General features: G+C 40.1%; 1 protein-coding gene across 1 annotated transcript in view; it reads right to left on the reverse strand.

Moving 5' to 3' along the window:
• Window positions 1–23: 23 nt before the first annotated feature.
• The window catches only part of LOC118369646 (collagen alpha-1(XIII) chain-like), a 54,918-nt gene continuing 33,279 nt past the window's right edge, over window positions 24–21,662 (reverse strand). Inside the window, exons 27-37 of the mRNA XM_035754186.2 lie at window positions 20,721–20,765; window positions 20,512–20,562; window positions 20,387–20,413; window positions 20,142–20,228; window positions 19,097–19,132; window positions 17,930–17,983; window positions 17,751–17,804; window positions 17,232–17,267; window positions 14,646–14,732; window positions 6,248–6,286; window positions 24–4,121 (exon numbers count right to left, since the gene is read on the reverse strand). Coding sequence (XP_035610079.2) covers window positions 4,092–4,121; window positions 6,248–6,286; window positions 14,646–14,732; window positions 17,232–17,267; window positions 17,751–17,804; window positions 17,930–17,983; window positions 19,097–19,132; window positions 20,142–20,228; window positions 20,387–20,413; window positions 20,512–20,562; window positions 20,721–20,765 — 546 coding nt within the window. The 3' untranslated portion in view covers window positions 24–4,091. The remainder of the gene's footprint in view (window positions 4,122–6,247; window positions 6,287–14,645; window positions 14,733–17,231; window positions 17,268–17,750; window positions 17,805–17,929; window positions 17,984–19,096; window positions 19,133–20,141; window positions 20,229–20,386; window positions 20,414–20,511; window positions 20,563–20,720; window positions 20,766–21,662) is intronic.

Here is a 21,662-nt window from a genome sequence, read left to right on the forward strand (position 1 = left end):
CAAAAAAGTCTGGCGACTGGAGATTATTTCCACAAGGTTTTATTGAGATGCCTCTAGCGACAACGGTTAAAATGATAATAATTCACTTTTTTTTTTACATTTATTTTTATTGACAATGTTCTCAAAATGTATTGAACAGGGAAATAATGATTGGCAATCAGTGACAAAAGCTGCCATTTATGGTTTATAAAAACAGTTTCTAGAAGAAAGAAACAGCACCTTAGACAGCATACGTAACTCTGTATTACATTTTTTTTTACTGACGACTCACATTGACTCTCAAGAAACAAAATGTTGACACCTCAATTCAATGTTCAAATGTTACATTTCATTCATTTTCAAGAGTCTGTAACAGCATAGGAAATTATAAAAGGTCACTTAACTGACATAATTCCTAATTTTTGTGAAGAAAATGGCATATGAAATAAATTCCCATAAGTATTTTGCTGTAAAATGTCACTGTTGCTGTCAAATAGTAAATAATGCTTACAAACAAAAATATCAGCATGCAGATGGTTTTTACATCAAATGCATTGAAATAAATGCCCTCATATCCGTTCTCAGTTAGCTACTGAAACTGATTATCACACAAACTGGTTTTATAATATTATACATCTTGATTTCTACCTAGCACACTACATAGTAGATAGTTAAGAAAACAACTCAATGAATGTCAACGGCAGGTTAACTATAACGCAGTACTCTATAACGGTCTTCTAAAATGGTTTCTATGACCTTAACTATCTCTCTCCTAAACTGCTTTAAATACACATAATGGTGATGACATCAATAAGTGATACATCCACTTAATACGAAACAGAATGCATTGATCATAGACTGGCATAAACATATCTGTAATGTCGACTAAAGTGATGAATCAAATAACTTTACAGTGGATACAACACCATTCCTCAAACAAATCTGTGTACTCTTCACATGAGAAGGCATTGACTGTAAATTGGCTTTGACTAAAATCAAGAATGAATTGAAGACATAATTGAAGGGTTTTTTGTGAAGTGTTTTTCAGTAGAAACACAAATATTCACAAAGGACCACATTTCGTGCTCAGGTCCAGAAATAACTTCACATGACCTATCATCAGTTAATTAAGTGTTTTTCATGAGTGACATGTTCTAAGATATTATGTGTTAAATAGTTATACTATGAAGTATGCATAATTACATGAAGAGTACACTTCATATATAAATACAGTAAAAGATGAAGACAAAGTCAACTGGGAAATGTATACCAAGAAATATAATACAAACATGTAATAATAATGACCAGAGAAGATATTGTAAAACTAAAGAGTACTGCCATTGTGCAAAATATCAGTGAGAAAAAGCAGACATTAAATTCACACAAACTTTCAAAGATGACCGACCCTACAGTAAATCAACTAAGGTGAAATAGTGTTTTGAATACATTCTTACAAGAGAATGAATGATTCTTTGAATATAGCTACAGTCTTCATAGGAGTACTCAGCTTAATAAAGGACTGTGGGCGGTAATGTGACACATTTACTGGGGACGATGGTTTGAAAGATTTGAGGTGAACCATAATCTTATAATCAAATGAAAACCTTCAAAATGGCCAAATTACACGTCCATTATGTGTCATTGCTCCACTAAATAAACATGTTTCCAGAATGATTTACATCCTTGGGAGGAAGGCTGCTTGTTTAGCACCTTTGTTAAAGAAAACAATAAGGCAACACTTTACATTCATTTGCATTTACAGTAATTACTTTAATACAGTAACAGCACTTGACTTGATCCACTTTTATATAAAGGTCGTTTTATAGGAGCTGTTTGTGTGTAATTACATGTTAATTCAAATTCATAATCAACAGGGGCAGCGTAAAGCCTAGTTCTCAGGCAAACATTCCAAACAAATTAACTATAAAAATGTTGTTTTAAAAAAAAATCAGAATGTTATCTAAAATGGTTAGATCCTTTTGCCTTTAGACTACATTTCTGTTACCAATTCGTGTCAGTAATGCTAGCTAGAGTGGTCTCAATCGTCCACCCCCACTGCCTGCCTAGGTCAATGTGGCCTTTATCAAATCTAAAGAACAACCACAATAACTGACCCTGGTTTGCAATACACAATTTGGATATGAATATGGACTCGTGTTGTATTCACCACTTTGAATATTCAAATTATTATCGTATGTGCATTTTGATTTGAGGTGTGAGGAGGGTTAGAAGACAGTTGTCAACATGACATAAGGAATGCTTCTGTTGTGTTAAACATAGTAAAAGGCACAAGATATCATAGTCGTTGACAAGATGGACATATTGTCAGTTCAGTCGTCGGACTTTGTTTTCACACAAGAATGCTATGAAATTGTTGCTACATTTTTGGAAGAGAAAGTAATAAAATACCTTTACCCCAACTGCTCAAATCAAAATGAGTTTCACAAGGTCAAAATGTCATAGGCGACCTAAATAAGCAATTCATTGGATTTAAAATGGTTCTAAGCGTCGGTTACCAGCTGTCCAATAGCTTCAAAACTGGTCTTGTGCCTCCAGCCATGACACGTCACACAATCCTAAACAAGAGACCTTTAAAAACAGGGGTTTTCTTTCATCAGTATGAAAGCATCATTTTTCATGACACAACATGTTTAGAGGAGCTGTATAATGTCAACATTTGACATAAATACTTGCCCACGATAAATATCTGCCTTCTTTATGGTTAATATTTGACTTCAAAGGTGACAAACAGTCACACCGAAGCCCACCGATTCATACAGACAGGATAAAGGTGTTGAACTTATTCCTGCTGAAATTAGCTGCCCAATTTGATTCATGATGACTTGCATTTAGTGTGGCATTCCTCAGGAATCTTATTTTAGGGTAAATTAGATTATGGTAATCTGTCTCTTACAAATTGATATGAATCAGGTTATTCAAGATTATAAACTGGGTGGTTTGAAAGCTGATTGGCTGAAAGCTGTGGTATATCAGACCATATACCATGGGTATGACAAAACATGTATTTTTACTGCTCTAATTACATTGGTAACCATTTTATAATAGCAATAAGGCACCTTGGGGGTTGTGTCTAGGCGCTCCGCGTTGCGTCGTGCGTGAGAACAGTCCTTAGCCATGGTATATTGGTCATATACCACACCTCATCGGGCCTTATTGCTTAAATACTAATTAAAAGTTGTCAGTATGACTGCAGACATGTATTATCTAAGACAGTCTAAAACGATAGGGTATCTATGTTGAGTAAAAACATTTTGGGTTAAAATGAGAGGCTCCCATGTCACATCAATATATTCAAGAACATGGAGTTAGCGCTTTAAAAAAGTGTGTGAACACTCTCCTACTGTACAATACTTACTCTTACAGCATTGATATATGGTGAGTTTTACATCTCGGTACAAGAATGTGAATAAATGTAATATACGTCTATTAGACATGTATAAATGTATACCAACAAAATGCTGGTAATAAAGTTCTTCCTTGGGCACAGGTCAGGCCATATAGCTACATAAACAGTATGTTATATGCCTGCAACACCCAGGATATTAGAGAAGGCAGTGAGTTTGATATCAGGAATCATCAAAAGCATTTCCCTTTGTTTTTTGGTTTGTCTTGGAAACACATGAACACAGAGAGATTACATCTGTCTGTTCTGCGAGCTGCTCTGAATTCTTGAATCACAGTTGTTGGTGTCAAATAAAAAACAGGAAATTGTACACTATAAAAAGTGAATGTCTCACTTTCACATAGTGAATAAAGATATATATCTCAAAGAAAAGCACATATCTCAAATAAATGCGTCTCTATCGCTTTGTGGCTTTGATGGCTTGTCCAACCCGAGGAGCCTTCAGCAAAGAACTGCAAAGGAAACTGAAATCCTTTTGTTTCTGAGTCTTATTGAAGTCAGTCTGCTCACTGCTAGCGACTGGAGCCCCCCAATATTACTGCCTCTGTGTTCAGCCGGCTGGAAAATCTGTGTGAGTAAAATGACAACCCCAGGTGGGGTCAAAACTCAAGGATATCTCCAAATGCCTTCAAGTTTCCATCCTGCAGCTTTGAGCGAAACGTTGTTGAGCAGATCTCTTGAACCTCTACTACTTGGCCAGTTGGAAAGGATTTTGACCCTTTCAAAGAAAAAGAGGTTTGTGTCAAGGGATAACTCTTTCCATACTAGCAATCTATAGTATATGCTTTTTACCATTCCTGTGTCGTTTATTGTATATGGCAGTTCAAAGAACTCACCTCAAACAGCACAATTCATGCTTTTTGGCACACACACATTCAGGTTACTACAAACCATAGCAGAGCAATGGAAATAGCAGACTTCAATGCACACTTAACACAATTCATGTGAAATGAAACATTAGCATGATACAACACTCCTAAAATGGTTCCACAGATCCCAAACTCTGCATGGTCTTCAATGAAAGGGATGCCATAAAACATAAATTTAAAAAAAAAAACATAAAACAAGGTATATGTTATTTTTAAAGCACACAATTGTACTGTATGTACCTTAAACAAAAAGGTTTATTTCTGATTGTCATTTTGAACATATAAAAGGTCAACAAACATTTAAATGTCAATTTGAACAGATTCTCAATGATTTCTCATGAACTTTGGGTGGAACCTATAACAAGGAGAGCAAGGCAGGGGAACATGGCATGAGGTATAAGAACCTGATGAAGACTTTATTAAAAGGTGGTAATCTCTTAATGTAGCTATACATTTCCAGGCAGATCAGAACACAAAGAGAGCTTCTTTTTTATTTATTTTTTACAATGAGCAGTGGACCAACTCTACTCCAGTCCCCTTCATCCATCTCTTCAATACTGATTCATAAACACAGTTTAGCAAGGGGGACGTAGGTCACTCCCTCAAAGTACAGCTGCAAATAACTAGTCTGGTATTTCTTAACAAGATCTTCATTGTCCATTAATAGCTTTCTTCATATAAATAGATGGATGTGTTACACTGGGCGTAGAGGCAATGTGGCAGCAGGATGCCTTAAGGGTCAGCAGCAATATTTCATTCATCCAAGAGAAAGCTTGTTACATGGGTTTGTATCAATTTGATAAAGTTCTAACAAAAAAGGCAAACAACTACAGTTAAATAGAGCCTCAAAAAGCAGGATGATGTGGCCCCTTAGAGTTGGTTAAAAAAATATATTTACAGATGACTTGGAGAAATTGAGGCCAGGTTATACGTGAAGCAAAACTGTAGCTTAGAATGGTTGGTCATTCTGGCTGTGAAACTACTCAGCCAGTGAAAGAGCAGCGAATGCTAAGTATTTGTTCTCTGTTTCAAAATTGCTGTTTTGCCTAGGGGGAAACAACTAAAGCTTCAATTGGTCAGGCAATCTCAGTTGAAACCCCTTCATGAGATAAAATGTTTCCCTTTTAGAGACAACGACATGGTAGTGTGGCATGCTGGATATTCAGGATACGTTATGGGTTTATGATAGCAGAACCCTAAACGGTTAAAAGAGTATGCATAGAGAACCATGGGCATCTGTGCACCAGTGATTAAAATGGCTATACTGTACAGTGCAGACTAAATACAGTGCTGTCTGTCACCATGACGTGAGTTGTGTACATATTTAGACAGGAACATTTGCGGGGCTGTAGGTTTTCATCATTTTGATCTCTACAAAGAGGGTTCAACTAAGATATTTCAAAAAGCCAACACTTCATCTTTCCAGCCCCACAACTCAGTGCAGCATGGTCACAACAAAACAAAACAACAGGATACAATAAGTTAATAGGCAATATCTGTTCACATTATGCACAAATATCATGCATATGTAGCCACATTATCATTTCTTCCTCATCCAAACATGTTGACATAATGCATAGCTATTAAATCCAATACGTAAACATTATTACAAGTAATACAAATAAACACTCTGTACAAAGAACCTGGCATATTTTTATGATTTTCTTTTTTCTCTCGTCAGTATAAGAGAGCACATAAAAAGTACAAAAATAAATATTCTATGTACAATCACACATGCCACCCCGAAGTTATCGTTACTGCAAAGAGAAGGCAAAAAAAACACACATTAGTTCATGCAATGTTCAATGAACATGAATACAACTAAGCACTTTTCTACAGTATTAATGAAGTAATGACAGATGATGTTGATTATACTGCCACGGGGATAATACAAAAGGCAGAACTACCAAGCACTTAATCAGCCCAAGATGCAGATAGTGTACATTCACAGCAGGATATCAACTCTTTCACTTACTTTATTCCAACACCCTGATACTGGTAAGCCATCATCCCCCTAAGGAAAGAAAGAGAGGGAGTGAGTCATACACACTCTGAGGTAATGCTTTACATGAAAGGGATAGTGCACCCAAATGACAAATTTACATTTTATAGACAAAGTATAACAGCAATCCATGCTTTGGTTTAGTTTCCCCTCACACTCTTTCTACATGCTAACATGTTAGCATATGTGGCACAAATCTCCCTTAAATCATGGGACCGATATTACACATTTTCACACATCATATTCAAAATCTATAAGTGACTTTGTTGAGTTTCACAATCCATTTTAGATACTTTCGGAGGATTTGGACAAGATGCGCGGAAAATGACAATATTGGTCCCATGACTTGAATGAGATTTGTGCCACAAAAGCTAAAACGTTAGCATGTGGGAAGTGCCAGGGTAACTATACCAACGCATGGATTGCTGTCATACCTTCTCCATAGACCGCTGACAGGTTAAGGAAACCAATGTGCAATTTGGTCATTTGTGTGAACTATTCGTTTAAGTTGTTCTGACACAGACTAACTTAATATAAAGTGTTACTCAAACTGCTAAAACTGTAGAATGTGACTTTCTGTACAGTATAACCATGCAAACACGCAAACATGTACACAAAACACAATGCAATTTACTGTTGAATAAATACTATTGTGTGTGTATAATATTTATGCAATGTACTATGCATATTGTGTTAAAAAGCACCAACAACCAGCCAAACAACTAGTGGTACAGTAGTAGATGTGTATTTGTAAAAAATATGACTCCATCGTCAGAATTAATTCAAACTTTTAGCAATAGGGTTTAAACACAGCCACTGGGCTGTTATTTTCTTTCATCTGGCATATTCTATGAATGAATCAAACCGTCAACCTATTTTTTTCTCTCCTTTTCAATACATAAACAAAACAGTGTTAAACTAAAATCATTGAGGAGGCCCTGTTTTTTTCCCCAAGAGAATCTTTCTCAATACAGTTCTGTTGCCCAAAATGGTAAAGGATAAGGTGGAGGGAAAAGGTGCCATGCGAGTGGTAGTGGAGAAGACAGGGATACAAATAAGAAAAGTAAGGCTATAACTTTCAAGAGTCTTTGAAAAAGAAAAGTATTTAAAGTCACTTAATGGGTCCTGGGTTATTATGATCAAGAAAATAGATTCTGTCACACGCCACTAATTACTGTTGGTGTTCTGCTGCCCTTGCAAGAAAAAATACAATTCTCAGCAAATAAATGATTAGTTTATCTAAACAGTAGTACATTTGTAGTTAACAGCTTGATCAACAGCTCCAAGTGTGTGCATGTCTACTCTGTAAATAAAGGCATTGCTCTTCTCAAATCAAATCAAATATTTGTCACATGCTTCGTAAACAACAGGTATGGACTAACAGTGAAATGCTTAATTACGGGCCCTTCCCAACAATGCAGAGAAAGAAAATAGAGAAATAATGGGAAGTAAAACACGTAATTATATACAGTATAACAGTACTGAGTCGATGAGCAGTGAGTGGTATGAGGTTATTGAGGTAGATATGTACATATAACTACGAATAAAGTAGCAGATAGTAAACAGTATTAGTAGCAGCAAATCAAAATCAAATTACATTTAATTTTATTGGTCGTGTACACATATTTTGTAGATGTTATTGCAGGTGCAGTGAAATGCTTATGTTTCTAGCTCCAACAGTGCAGTAATACCTAACAATACACACAAATCCCACACATTAAATTAAAGGAATTAAGAAATATCAGAATGAGCTATGTCCGAGTCCGGAATATAAATATGTATATGATGCTGTGTATAGACAGTATATGAATATGAAAGGTGTGTACAGCAGTAGCTATATAGGATGAGCCTTGACTAGAATACAGTATATACATATGAAGTGGGTAAAACAGTATGTAAACATTATTAAAGTTACCCGTGTTCAATCACTATGTACCAGAGGTCGACCGATTAATTGGAATGGCCGATTAATTAGGGACGATTTCAAGTTTTCATAACAATCGGAAACCGGTCATTTTGGATGCCGATTTTGCCGTTTTTTAAATATTATGTTTTTACACTTTTATTTAATATTTACTTAACTAGGCAAGTTAGTTAAGAACGGCCTAGGAACGGTGGGTTAACTGCCTTGTTCAGGGGCAGAATGACAGATTTTTACGTTGTCAGCTCAGGGATTCAATCTTGCAACCTTACGGTTAACTAGTTCAACGCTCTAACCACCTGCCTCTCATTGCACTCCACGAGGAGCCTGCCTGTTACGCGAATGCAGTAAGAAGCTAAGGTAAGTTGCTAGCTATCATTAAACTTAATCAATCATAATCACTAGTTATAACTACACATGGTTGATGATATTACTAGTTTATCTAGCGTGTCCTGCGTTACATATAATCAATGCAGTGCACATTCGCGAAAAAGGACTGTCGTTGCTCCAACGTGTACCTAACCATAAACACCAATGCCTTTTTTTAAATCAATACACAGAAGTATATATTTTTAAACCTGCATATTTAGCTAAAAGAAATCCAGGTTAGCAGGCAAAATTAACCAGGTGAAATTGTGTCACTTCTCTTGCGTTCATTGCACGCAGAGTCAGGGTATATGCAACAGTTTGGGCCGCTTGGCTCATTGCGAACTAATTTGCCAGAATTTTACGTAATTATGACATTGAAGGTTGTGCAATGTAACAAGAATATTTAGACTGATGGATGCCACCCGTTACATAAAATATGGAACGGTTCCGTATTTCACTGAAAGAATAAACGTCTTGTTTCGAGATAATAGTTTCCAGAATTGACCATATTAATGACCTAAGGCTCGTATTTCTATGTGTTATTATGTTATAATTATGTCTATGATTTGATAGAGCAGTCTGACTGAGCGATGGTAGGCACCAGCAGGCTCATAAGCATTCATTCAAACAGCACTTTCGTGAGTTTTGCCAGCAGCTCTGCTGTTTATGACTTCAAGCCTATCAACTCCCGAGATTAGGCTGGTGTAATCAATGTGAAATGGCTTGCTAGTTAGCGGGGTGCGCGCTAATAGTGTTTCAAACGTCACTCGCTCTGAGACTTGGAGTAGTTGTTCCCCTTGCTCTGCATGGGTAACGCTGCTTCGAGGGTGGCTGTTGTCGATGTGTTCCTGGTTCGAGCCCAGGTAGGAGCGAGGAGAGATACGGAAGCTATACTGTTACACTGGCAATACTAAAGTGTCTATAAGAACATCCAATAGTCAAATGTTAATGAAATACAAATGGTATAGAGAGAAATAGTCCTACAATTACTATAATAACTACAACCTAAAACTTACCTGGGAATATTGAAGACTCATGTTAAAAGGAACCACCAGCTTTCATATGTTCTCATGTTCTGAGCAAGGAACATAAACGTTAGCTTTCTTACATAGCACATATTGCACTTTTACTTTATTCTCCAACACTTTATTTTTGCATTATTTAAACCAAATTGAACGTTTCATTATTTATTTGAGGCTAAATTGATTTTATTGATGTATTATTTTAAGTTAAAATAAGTGTTCATTCAGTATTGTTGTAATTGTCATTATTACAAATACATTTTAAAAATCGGCATCAGCTTTTTTTGTCCTCCAATAATCTGTATCGGCGTTGAAAAATCATAATCGGTCGACCTCTACTATGTACATAGGGCAGCAGTCTCTAAGGTGTAGGGTTGAGTACCGGTTGGTAGCCGGCTAGTAACAGTGACTAAGTTTAGGGCAGGGCGGAGGCTGGGTAGTGGTGACTATTTAACAGTCTGATGGCTTGAAGATCCAATTTTGATGCACATGCAATGTTTCCACCTTCTAGATGGTAACGTGGTGAACAGGCTGTGGCTAGGGTGTCTGAGGTTCTTGATGATCTTCTTGGCCTTCCTGTGACACGGGGTGCTGTAGATGTCGTGGAGGGCAGGCAGTGTGCCCCCGGTGATGCGTTGGGCTGACTGCACCACCTTCTGGAGAGCCCTGCGGTTTTGGACAGTGCAATTGCTGTATCAGGCAGTAAATCAGCCCGACAGGATGCTCTCAACGTTGTATCTGTAGAAGTTTGTGAGGGTTTTAGGAGCCAAGATGAATTTCTTCATCCTCCTGTTGTTGAAGAGGCTCTGGTGCGCCTTCTTCCCCACACTGTCTGTGTGGATGGACCATTTCAGATTGTCAGTGATAGTGCCCGCCGAGGAATTTGAAGCTTTTCACCCTCTCCCCGTCAATGTGGATGGGGATGTACTCTCTCAGTTGTCTCCTGAGGTACACTATAGTGTCGTCTGCAAACTTGATGACTGGGTGGGTCTAGGGTGTTAGGTAAGGTTATAAGGTTATTTCATGATGACAGAAGTGAGTGCTACGGGGCGATAGCCATTTAGTCCAGTTACCTTCGTTTTCTTTGGTACAGGAACAATGGTGGACATATTGAAGCAAGTGGGGACAACAGACTAGGATAGGGAGAGATTTAATATGTCCATAAACCCTCCAGCCAGCTGGTCTGAACATACTCTGAGGATATGACTTGGGATGCCGTCTGGGCAGGCAGCCTTGCGAGGGTTAACATGCTTAAATGTCTTGCTATAACGGCAGCCACGGCGAAGACAGCTCACAGTCGGTGGCGGTACTGAGTTTTCCTCGAAGCAAGGTTGTTTAGGTTGACCGGGAGCATGGCAGTAGTCTCCGCTACATGGCTGGCTTTGTTTGAGTATGTGAAAAATCAAAAAAGTTCATGCAGATAGCCCGGGTAGCTATTTGGTTAACTATTTAACTGACTATTTAGCAGTCTTATGTCTTGGGGGTAGAAGCTGTTCAAGGTTCTACCAGGATTGGTTCCAGACTTGGTGCATCGGTACCGGTTGCCGTGCAGTAGGAGAGAGAACAGTCTATGGCGTGGTGGGAGTCTTTGACAATTTTTAGGGCCTTCCTCTAACAACGCCTAGTATAGAGGTTCTGGATGTCAGGGAGCTCGGCCCCAGTGATGTACTGGGCCGTACGCACTACCCTCTGTAGCACCTTGCGGTCGGATGCCAAGCAGTTGCCATACCAAGCGGTGATGCAGCCAGTCAAGAAGCTCTCAATGGTGCAGCTGTATAACTTTTTGACGATCTGAGGATCCATGCCAACTCTTTTCAGAGTCCTAATGGGGAAGAAGCATTGTCGTGCCCTCTTTACGACTATGTCAGTGTTTTTGAACCATAATAGATCCTTAGTGATGTGGACAATGAGAAACTTGAAGCTCTCAACCCACTCCATTTACAGCCCTGTCGATGTGAATGTGGCGTGCTCAGCTCTCCGTTTCCACCACACTCTCTGACGTCATCCCTATAGGCCAGGGGTGGGCAACTCCAATCCTCGGGGGCCTGATTGGTGTCACACTTTTCTCCATCCCTAGCAAACACAGCTGATTAATCGAATTGCATTCTAAACTGAAGATCATGATTATGTTATTATTGGAGTCAGGTGTGTTAGCTGGGGCTAGGGCAAAACTGTGACACCAATCAGGGCCCTGAGGACTGGAATTGCTCACCCCAGCTATAGGCTGTCTCATCGTCGTTGGTGATCAGGCCTACCACCGTGGTCGGCAAACTTAATGATGGTGTTGGAGTAGTGCGCGCCACGCAGTCGTGAGTGAACAGAGTACAGGAGGGGACTAAGCACGCACCCCTTAGGGGCCCCTGTGTTAAGGGTCAGCTTGGCGGATGTGTTGTTGCCTACCCTCACCACTTGGGGGCGTCCCGTCAGGAAATCCAGGATCTGGTTGCAGATGGAGGTGTTCAGTCCCAGGGTTCTTAACGTGGTGATGAGCTTTGAGGGCACTATGGTGTTGAACACTGAGCTGTAGTCAATGAACAGCATTCTCACATAGGTGTTTTTCATTTGTGCAAGTGGGAAAGGGCAGTGTGGAGTGCAATAGAGATTGTGTCATCTGTTGATCTGTTGGGGCGGTACGTGAATTGGAGTGGGTCCAAGGTGTCTGGGCGTTGTTGATGTGAGCCATGACCAGCCTTTCAAATCAGTTCATGGCTATAGATAAGAGTGCTACGGGGTTATAGTCATTTAGACAGGTTACCTTGGCGTTCTCAGGCACAGGGACTATGGTGGTCTGCTTGAAACATGAAAGCATTACAGACTGAGTCAGAAAGAAGTGAACATGTCAGTGAAGACACTTGCCAGCTGGTCCGTCTAGCTCGTATTGTAGGTTGACATCACTGGGCAGCTCATGGCTAGATTTCCCTTTGTAATCCGTTATAGTTTGCAAGCCTTGCCACATTTGACGAGCGCTAGAGCCTGTGTAGTAGGATTGATCTTAGTCCTGTATTGATGCTATGCCCGTTTGATATTTCGTCGGAGGGCGTAGTGGCATTTCTTATAATTGTTCAGGTTAGTGTCCCGCACCTTGAAAGCGGCAGCTCTAACCTTTTGCTCAGTGCAGATTTTGCCTGTAATCCATGGCTTCTGGTTGGGATATGTACATATGGTCACTGTGGGGACGATGTCGTCGATGCACTTATTAATGAAGCCTGGGACTGATGTTGTAAACTCCTGTATGCATATGAATGAATCCCGGAACATATTCCAGTCTATGCTAGAGAAACAGTCGTGTAGCTTAGCATCCCCTTCATCTGACCACTTCCGTATTTAGCGCATCACTGGTACTTCCTGTTTGAATTTTTGCTTGTAAGCACGAAGGAGGATAGAGTTATGATCAGATTTGCCAAATGGGGGGGGGCGAGGGAGAGCTTTGTATGCATCTATGTGTGTGGAGTAAAGGTGATCAAGAGTTTTATCACCCTGTAGTTGTAAAGGTGACTTGCTGGTAGAAATGAGGTACGACAGATTTCAGTATTCCTGCATTAAAATCACAGCCACTAGGAGTGCCACATCTGGATGAGCATTAAGGCACCATACAGCTCATTGAGTACGGTCTTAGTGCCAGCATCGGTTTCTGGTGGTATATAGACAGCGATGGAAAATATAGATTAAAAATATCTTGGTAAATAATAAAGTCTACAGCTTATCATGAGGTATTCTAATTCATGCGAGCAGAATCTTGAGATTTCCTTAATATTAGAGATCGAGCTTCAGCTGTCGACAACAAAGCAACAGCTGTTCTGTCCTGCCGATGCATAGAAAAACCAGCTAGATGTATATTATCCATGTCCTTGTTCAGCCAAATTTCAGAGGAACATAGTATATTACAGTTCTTCAGGTCTTGTTGATAGGATAGTCTCGAATGAAGCTTGTCCAGTTTGTCCAGTGATTGTACATTCGCCAATAGAACAGAGGTTTATTTACTCGCCATCGTAGGTTCATTCGGTTGCCCACACGTCGTCCTCTATATCGCCGTCTCTTTCTTTTCCAAGTGTCGGGGATTAGGGACTGGTCCGGGGTCAGCAGTATGTCCTGCGCTGCCAACTCGTTGAAGTAGAAATCTTCATCTAAATTCAGGTTAACTGTTCTGATGTCCAAAAGCTTTTTTCAGTCATAGGAGACAATGGTGGAAACATTGTGTACAAAAAAAGTTAAGATCAGCGCAAAAAACCCCCCACAAAATAGCAGAATTGGTCAGCAACCCGTAAAACAGCCTTTATTTGTAAAAATATTTTGACATAACTAACGGTACTATTGTGTTAGTTCAATGTAATGCTCAGGCAGCCCTATTATATTAGATCTTACTTATGCCTTTAGTAAAGTGAATAAGAAAATGTATGGAATTGTTAAGGGGTGGTTAGAAAAGCCAAGGCATGCTGGATAGGGAAGGGAGAGAGGAAGCATACCACAGGACAAGGGGCATCCAGCCCGTCCAGGCCAGGTAGGCCCGGTTCACCCTTTTCTCCTTTAAAGCCTCGGAAACCCTGTTTGTGAAATCAACCTTGTAAACATCTGCACATTGCCCCTCCTTTACCGGCATTATACCCTGCTGGCTGATGAGAGGACCTGCTACCGCTCCGCTCGCAGACCGAAGCCTGTAGCTACAGACACACCTAAACATGCAGGCGGCCCGGGACTGACAGGAACAGACTCACTGGAGTACGTGGGTCATGTTTCTGTTAGTCTTACCCTTGAAAAGAAAACCCCCTCAGATGGTTCATGGTCGCTGGTCCTGGGGTGATTATTCATTCTTAACCAATAATCATCCAGTCATTCAATGAATACCAAATCATTATCACGAATGCAGTTGGTATCTCTGGACTAATACTGTAGGAGACGCTTGGACCAAAACCACTTCAGGGTCTATTAGAGTCGGTTAAGAGGCAAAAGGAAGTCAAGATCAGAACACAGAGACTCCTGATTGTCAGTGCAGGTTATGTGGTATTCTGAGGGTCGCTCCTTCTTTTTGCCACCTGGCTTGCACATTGAACGCAGGACATACCAATGGACAGGGGGCATCTAATCCGGGTGCTCCTTGGTCCCCCTTATCCCCTTTAGTTCCCCTGTTGCCTTTCTTGCCCCTCTCTCCCTGCAAACAACAGTGCATTACAAGAGACAGGCTTTAGTTCCTCCTGGCTGGCTCGCCCACACAGTAAGCAAATATGTTTGCTTTTTCAAATCATGAAGCTTGTATTCTTACCTAAGGAATTTAGACATTTTACAGATAATTGAAGACCATAAAAGTAAGGATGATGTGCTTTTTTGGGGTTTACGAAGAAGAGTACTGAAGTTTAAGAATGTAGTGGTGGGGAAAGTAAGTGGAGGAAGTTAGGGAGTAGGGATACAGGCCAATGCTATTGGTGAGCGGGTTCCTTTAGTGCCTGAGATAACCTTCACAGACTTGTTGCAGGGATAGAAACACTTCATTGATTAATTAAAAAAAATTAAAAAAGATATATATTTTACCTTTATTTAACTAGGCAAGTCAGTTAAGAACAAATTATTATTTTGATTCATCAACTACTACAGGATATTACAAGGGTATCACTAGCCTTAACACAACATAACATTCATGAGCCATACAGCGGAAAAGTATGCTGTTGTTTGTGTACACTAAAAGGTGGCTGGACTGACTACTAGCTGGCTACAAGTAAACAAGCCACTTACAGTATCTTCAAAAGCGAATATTTTTCTCTCAAGAAATGGCATTCCTTTACTGCTGAAGTTGCAGTTATATAATGGACGTGAAGGGCTACAGTACTTACACGCGGAATTGTTACATTATGCACCTACAGCCTATATTAGGTTGATCTATTGGATCGTGCCTCCATGAGAATGTGTAATTTACGATAAATTCTGAGGCTAGTACTTATTGTATCATATTGCCAACCAAAGCAAACCTTGTAAAATATCATAGATATTATATGTGGGTATATGTATAAAACCTGACCACATTATTATTCAAACATCCGCTCACCAAGATCAAGGCCTTTGAAGGGGTTGGATTAGGGGCTAGACGAGTTTATCAAGAAGGAATTGGAAAGATAATCAATCCTGGCCAACACATATAATGCTCTCACAACGTTGCCCAAACGTTGCCCGAAAACCATCAACCTTGGCTAACGTTGTGGCAACGTTGTGAGAACATTACTTGTCAGCCAAGTGAAAGGAATTTACAGGCAGGCTTGCGGGGAAGGTAAGTGGTAAGAGGAGGAGGAGTAGGAAGAAGATGAACCCGGGACTACGACATTAGAATGCAGGAGGAGCAGGTTGCCGGGGTGTGTGAGAGGGAGAGAGAGGGCAACACGACCCGGCAAAAAGAGCCACGGGAAACAGAGCAGGGTGGAGGGGAGGAAAAGGGGATAGGAAGACCTGCGGAAACAAAGGAAGACAGGACAAGAGTAAAAACAGCACCACGATCCCACAACTGGCCACAGCACCTCCAACTGGTGTAGCAAAATACCTCACAATATCAATCTCTTTTCCCTTCTTTACAACCCATTTTAGCAGCAAATACATTTGATCCACAGATAGGAAATAGCCATAACTTGTCAATGTCAAATATTTCCTGCTGACATGAACCCAGTTGGAAGTGCTGAGAGGGTCAATGACATGTTGTGACTTTTAAGGTGGGAGTCAGAATATTAAGTCAGATGTTAATAGGAAGGAAGGAAACATTCTCCAAGGGGAAGGGGGGACATGGGTATATGAACCAAATAATCTCTAATACATTGGTAGATTTTTTTTTTTTGCAGTGGCTATTTTACAAAATAGGAGTGTAGCATTATGTGATTACTTTAAGAACAACATTTTCAGACACGACAGTACAAGGTAACCATAGGCCCTTTTGACTTGTCTTCAAAGAAAACAGAATGTAATTTTCTAAGGTCTTTGATGTGTCCATTCACATGTTCCAGTCCTCTCATTATCAAGTACAAACATCTTCAATCTCTTTTGATCCCCTGTCTCAATTTATACTACCTCAGTCATATTTGCATATTTTAACTAGATGAATTGAACTCTGAGGTAAAAAGGCCACTGCAAAACAAATACTTTCACCTCAGAAAGGCAAAGGACATAAGAATATCATTTTTTCAAACATCACCAAAATCACAATTGAAGGACACTCATCATTGGCTATTTTGGACACATTTTTCAGAAGATGAGGTTATTGATATTTAAATAACATTTGGATTCAGATTCGCCTACTTAAGAGAGCCTTTGAATCCACCATGGTCCTGCTCATATTACCTAATACAGGCCCACCATGCTTTTAAGAATAACAAACTTGACATCCCAATGGGCTTGCAAACGATTGATTGATGATGAACTATTACCAAAAAGACTACGGAAAAATGACAATAGTCTTTTTGATTAGTACTTTTCAATGAAGAATACCTTCGCTCATTTTGGTTGGGAGTATATCTAGTGTTGAGTGAAGTAGGAGCATGGAGGATCAGAAGCCATTTGAAATCCATAGTTTATCAGAAGTACTAATTAGCAGAGAACATGTTATTGTCCTCTGGTTAGAAGCACATTGTACTCCAAGAGAGCAGTACAAGCACATAATTATCAGCTGTTATCTTACCCGGTTCCCTTTGAATCCTTGTGGTCCTACTAAACCCTGAGAAGAGGAAGTTAAACACAATATGATTTCCTGTGCAAGCATTGAGAGACATTGCCTTGAGTAATAGCTTTGTAAGTGAAGTAAGTAGTCTTGCAGGGGCCGATCTCTCGTGAGAGGAAGCGTGATGTACAAGTACACCCCCCGGACAGAACGCTATTGCAGGACCTTACCCCCAATCCATCTCCTTAGTGACACATCGGATCCCATTTTTAAAGTATTTGGTATGACTCGCCCAGGGATCGGACTCCCAACCCTCCAATCTCAGGGCGGACATGCTAACCACAAAGCCACTGATTTGGTAATAGCTTTGTGCTGTCAATCAATTTGATCTATCGATTCCCTCAGACTTAATTAATAGATTATTTAAGGTACTAATGATGCTATGCTCCAAATTGCTCATTGCTCACAACGTTGATTGTAAATGCAATAATGTATTTATTTGATGTTCTTGATACTTAGGTAATTGGACAAACTACTTACAGGGATGCCTTGAGGCCCAATTGGTCCTGGTTCTCCTGAATCTCCCTTGTAACCCTGAATTGATAGAAAAATAACAATATAAATCATTCATCTCAAATAGATAAATAAGCTCTGTTTTGACTGATAGCTCTTATGTGGTGTGTGTGTGCTACTTTAGTGTGTGTGTTGTAAGTACTCACTCTATCTCCCTTCAGTCCTGCTGGCCCTGCCACACCAACTGGTCCTATCAGGCCCTTTAAGTTTAAGGACAAGATGACAATCAGTGAATGCAGACATTACAATGGGAGGATATCCAAAGGAAAGAGATTATTGCATTTCCGTCAATAGATCAACAAGCTTTCTGGAGCACTTACGTGCCAAAAGAGGAGTTAACCAACTCTGTTTATGTTAGTCATGATTAAATAATAGCCTATTGATTGATTAGGTAGTGGTGTTCTCTAGGTTACCCCACTGTGCATGTTACACCAAGCTTGTTGAGCTAAAGAATGAACAGGAACAAAAAAAGGAGAAAAATATGATTAGTAAAAGAGGTCAGCTGCAGCTCCCGCTCTCCCTGTGGAAGTCAGGATTCGACAGGAGGACCTTGCATCTCAGGCAGATACTACAGCATGTACAGATAGTTCAGCATGTACAGAATTTTGCATGACAGAGCCATACTGCCATACCATCCTGTATACATATCAACATGCAGCATGAGCATCCCAGCATGCTCTCCTGGTAGGACATCACAACGCCAGTTCAAAGCATTTCACTGCTTGCATATGATCATAGGAGAATTACAACGGTATGTTTTGAAGATTTGCAATGGCATGGACTCGGACCCTCAGTTTGTCATGACTTTATGCAAGTAGGCTGAATCTTGAGGTCTGATTTCGGAACTCAAATGTCCTTATAGATCTTCCATTGACGTCAACACATGATTTAAGTCTGGGTTACCCATGCACATCTCAAGTTAGGATTCAGGCTGTAATGAACAAGTGGGACTAATTCTTGCCATTTACTACTTCAAAACATATACGCACTGAGAGGAGAAACATCTTAGGGCCCATTTTAGGACTATGACACGTTCCAATGCCAGACAGACATGGGACACAGTCATGTGAACATCGTCCCTATGCCAGAGCAATCCTCAAAAAATGCCTAAAAACAGAACTGTTCTCTCTGCAGACAACCAGACAGACTACAAGACAGGACAGACAGGACAAGCATGTAGGAAAGGCAAGCAGACAGACAGACAAGACACCAGCGCAGACAGACATGCAAATAAGCCATGGGGGGAGCAGAAGAGGGGAGGTGGGGTAGGGGAGGAATGTGTGTTGGGTGGGTACAGGACTTGCGCCACTCACCACTGGACCAGGCCTGCCGTCTAAACCATGAGCCCCCTGGACAGTGTGTAAACATTTAGAGAGCAGAGATGGAGAGATGGAAGGTAGGTGGTGGGAGAATGGGAGGAGGAGGTGTGGAGGGGGGAGAGGGTAAGGGGTGAGTGAGTGAAGCAGTGATTCGTGACTCAAAAACACATCCAGTTGTTGATGAAGGGTGATTGTGTTGTGATGATGTGAGAAACAGTTACTCCTTTTATAGGTGCATTTGATTATCAATGTCAAATAATTAAGTCCTGACATTTGATAAAATTGTGTTTTTCAGAAACATAAGCATGGTTCAACTTCTTTCTATAGTTGATGTCCATATAGAATGCAGTTTGAAGTGTGAAGGTTTAAGTGTCTATGATGATTTGAAAATGTCTTGTCTTGTACCAATATTGATTAGCATATACATAATATCCCTCATCATTTCCATATAAAAGGAGTTACTGAGCCATCGACGATGTGACTAGAACATGTACTGAATATCAACAATGACCTTTGACTCCCAAGAAGTAAACCAGAAGTAAGGAAGAGACACCCAGTGATTCATATCAAACCTATTCCTTAACATGCAAATAAATATAGAACTATATATATTTACAGAATTCCAGAGAGATTATCAGGAAACTAAACAAAAGTTGGCATAATGAAGAAAATTATTAACTATTTCCATATAATAATAATAATTATTGAGTTATCTAAAAAAAAAAATATGACAATGGTAATGTATATTGTAGATGACATGTTTTAGTTTTCATATTAGTGATTTTATTGCCCTTATGTACTGCAGCAACCATCCATCCATGCACTTTGAAAACATTAATGCAACCATTGAGCAATCAAACCATCATTGGTTAGGCCTAGTTATAAAGTGACATGACAACACCAGAACAGTCATGCTGCCTGGTTCTAAGACACAAAAGCCCGAACAAAGAGTACACCCACTCTACTTTGGTTTCCAGGAGTCAAAATACAACTTATAATGGCAAAATGGTCAAAGAGATGGTCAAATTGGTGTACTTACAGGAAGCCCAAGATGACCCCTGTCCCCTTTATCGCCTTTCGAACCAGATGCTCCCTTCTCTCCCCGTATGCCTATGCCTGGCTCCCCCTAAAAGAGGCACAGAAAATACATTATTCACATTTACTACATAGGCATTACACCAACTTACTAAAACCACCGATTTGAGAAAGTACTGACAACTACAGTATCAAAGGATTCTGGAGGTACAGTAAGACATTACAGAGGCTACCACAATCAACTCTTACCTTTGGCCCTCCCAGTCCTTCAGGTCCCTGAGGGGTAAAAGAAATCACTTCATGTAAATATGGCATATTATTAGGAGGTTTAATAGATATTTCTGAGGGCTTATATTGCCTAATAGTGTATTCACCGCGGGGCCAACTGGTCCTTGGGGTCCTGGAGGACCTGGAGGCCCGTATACCTAAAGACAAACATCAGGTAACGTCATCAATGCATGCACTTCCTCATTAGTGGGTTCACTCAAACATCACGTCCTCTGAATCTGACCCCTCTCAAGTTCACTCAAACACGCACGGGTCATTAAAAACAATGAGATACACAGTGGAGGGGATCCCTTACCATGTCTGACATTCCTCCCTTATCTCCGGCCTCACCCTTCTGACCCTGAAGCATCAAGTCACATGAATACAAGGTTAACATAGGCTACTCGCATGAATAAAACACTGCTGTACACCCAATCAGCACTGTACAGATGGCTAGTATTGCGGACAGTATTTCGCTGCTACCCAATGCCAGGTCAGACACTGCATACTGTATACTCAGATGCAGTCTGAGGGGCACCATTGCGTACCATTGCGCCTGGTAATCCAATGGGACCAGGAGGCCCAGAAACCCCCTTTTCACCAGTAGGGCCATCTAAACCCTACAGAACAAGGAAAGGGGTGATAGTGATTCAAATGTTGTCAGTGTGTTCAAATCAGGGATTGGTTTTGGTTCATTTCCATATCAGAGTGTCAATTAATACAAAATAGACGATTAAATTAAATTAAATTTTTTAAATCAGTTGTTAAAAGTTAACATTAATCTTGAATGTGCCAAAACCGTTGACCAAATATATCACATACAGTTTTTTAGTTTTGTCTGGTTACCTACAGATTCTGGCTGTAAGGGCATGAAACTGCCGTTAATGAGGGACGCAATGCTGCCCATCCTTTCTCAGTGTCTACACACACAGACGATGCTAGACAATCACACAATTTCTTGCAAGCAGTTATTTAATGGTTAATAAACCCACACATAGAGTGTGTTGATATGACTAACACAAATAATCATACAAGAATGGTGAAGGAAAAGTCTCGTAGACACTGCAGTATTTGGGATGTGTTTTGGCTATATGGTATGATGAGTGTAGCCCACTCCACTGTCAGTACTGGAGTAGGTATATTACTGAAGCCTAAAAAAGGTTTCTAATTAGATAATACGAGGTACAATACGTGGTACAAAGAGCTAGCTCCAGTCCCTTTCTTCTGGGAATTATTCATTTTATTTAACCTTTATTTA

This window comes from Oncorhynchus keta, chromosome 36, assembly GCF_023373465.1.
Source record: "Oncorhynchus keta strain PuntledgeMale-10-30-2019 chromosome 36, Oket_V2, whole genome shotgun sequence".
NCBI lineage: Eukaryota > Metazoa > Chordata > Actinopteri > Salmoniformes > Salmonidae > Oncorhynchus > Oncorhynchus keta.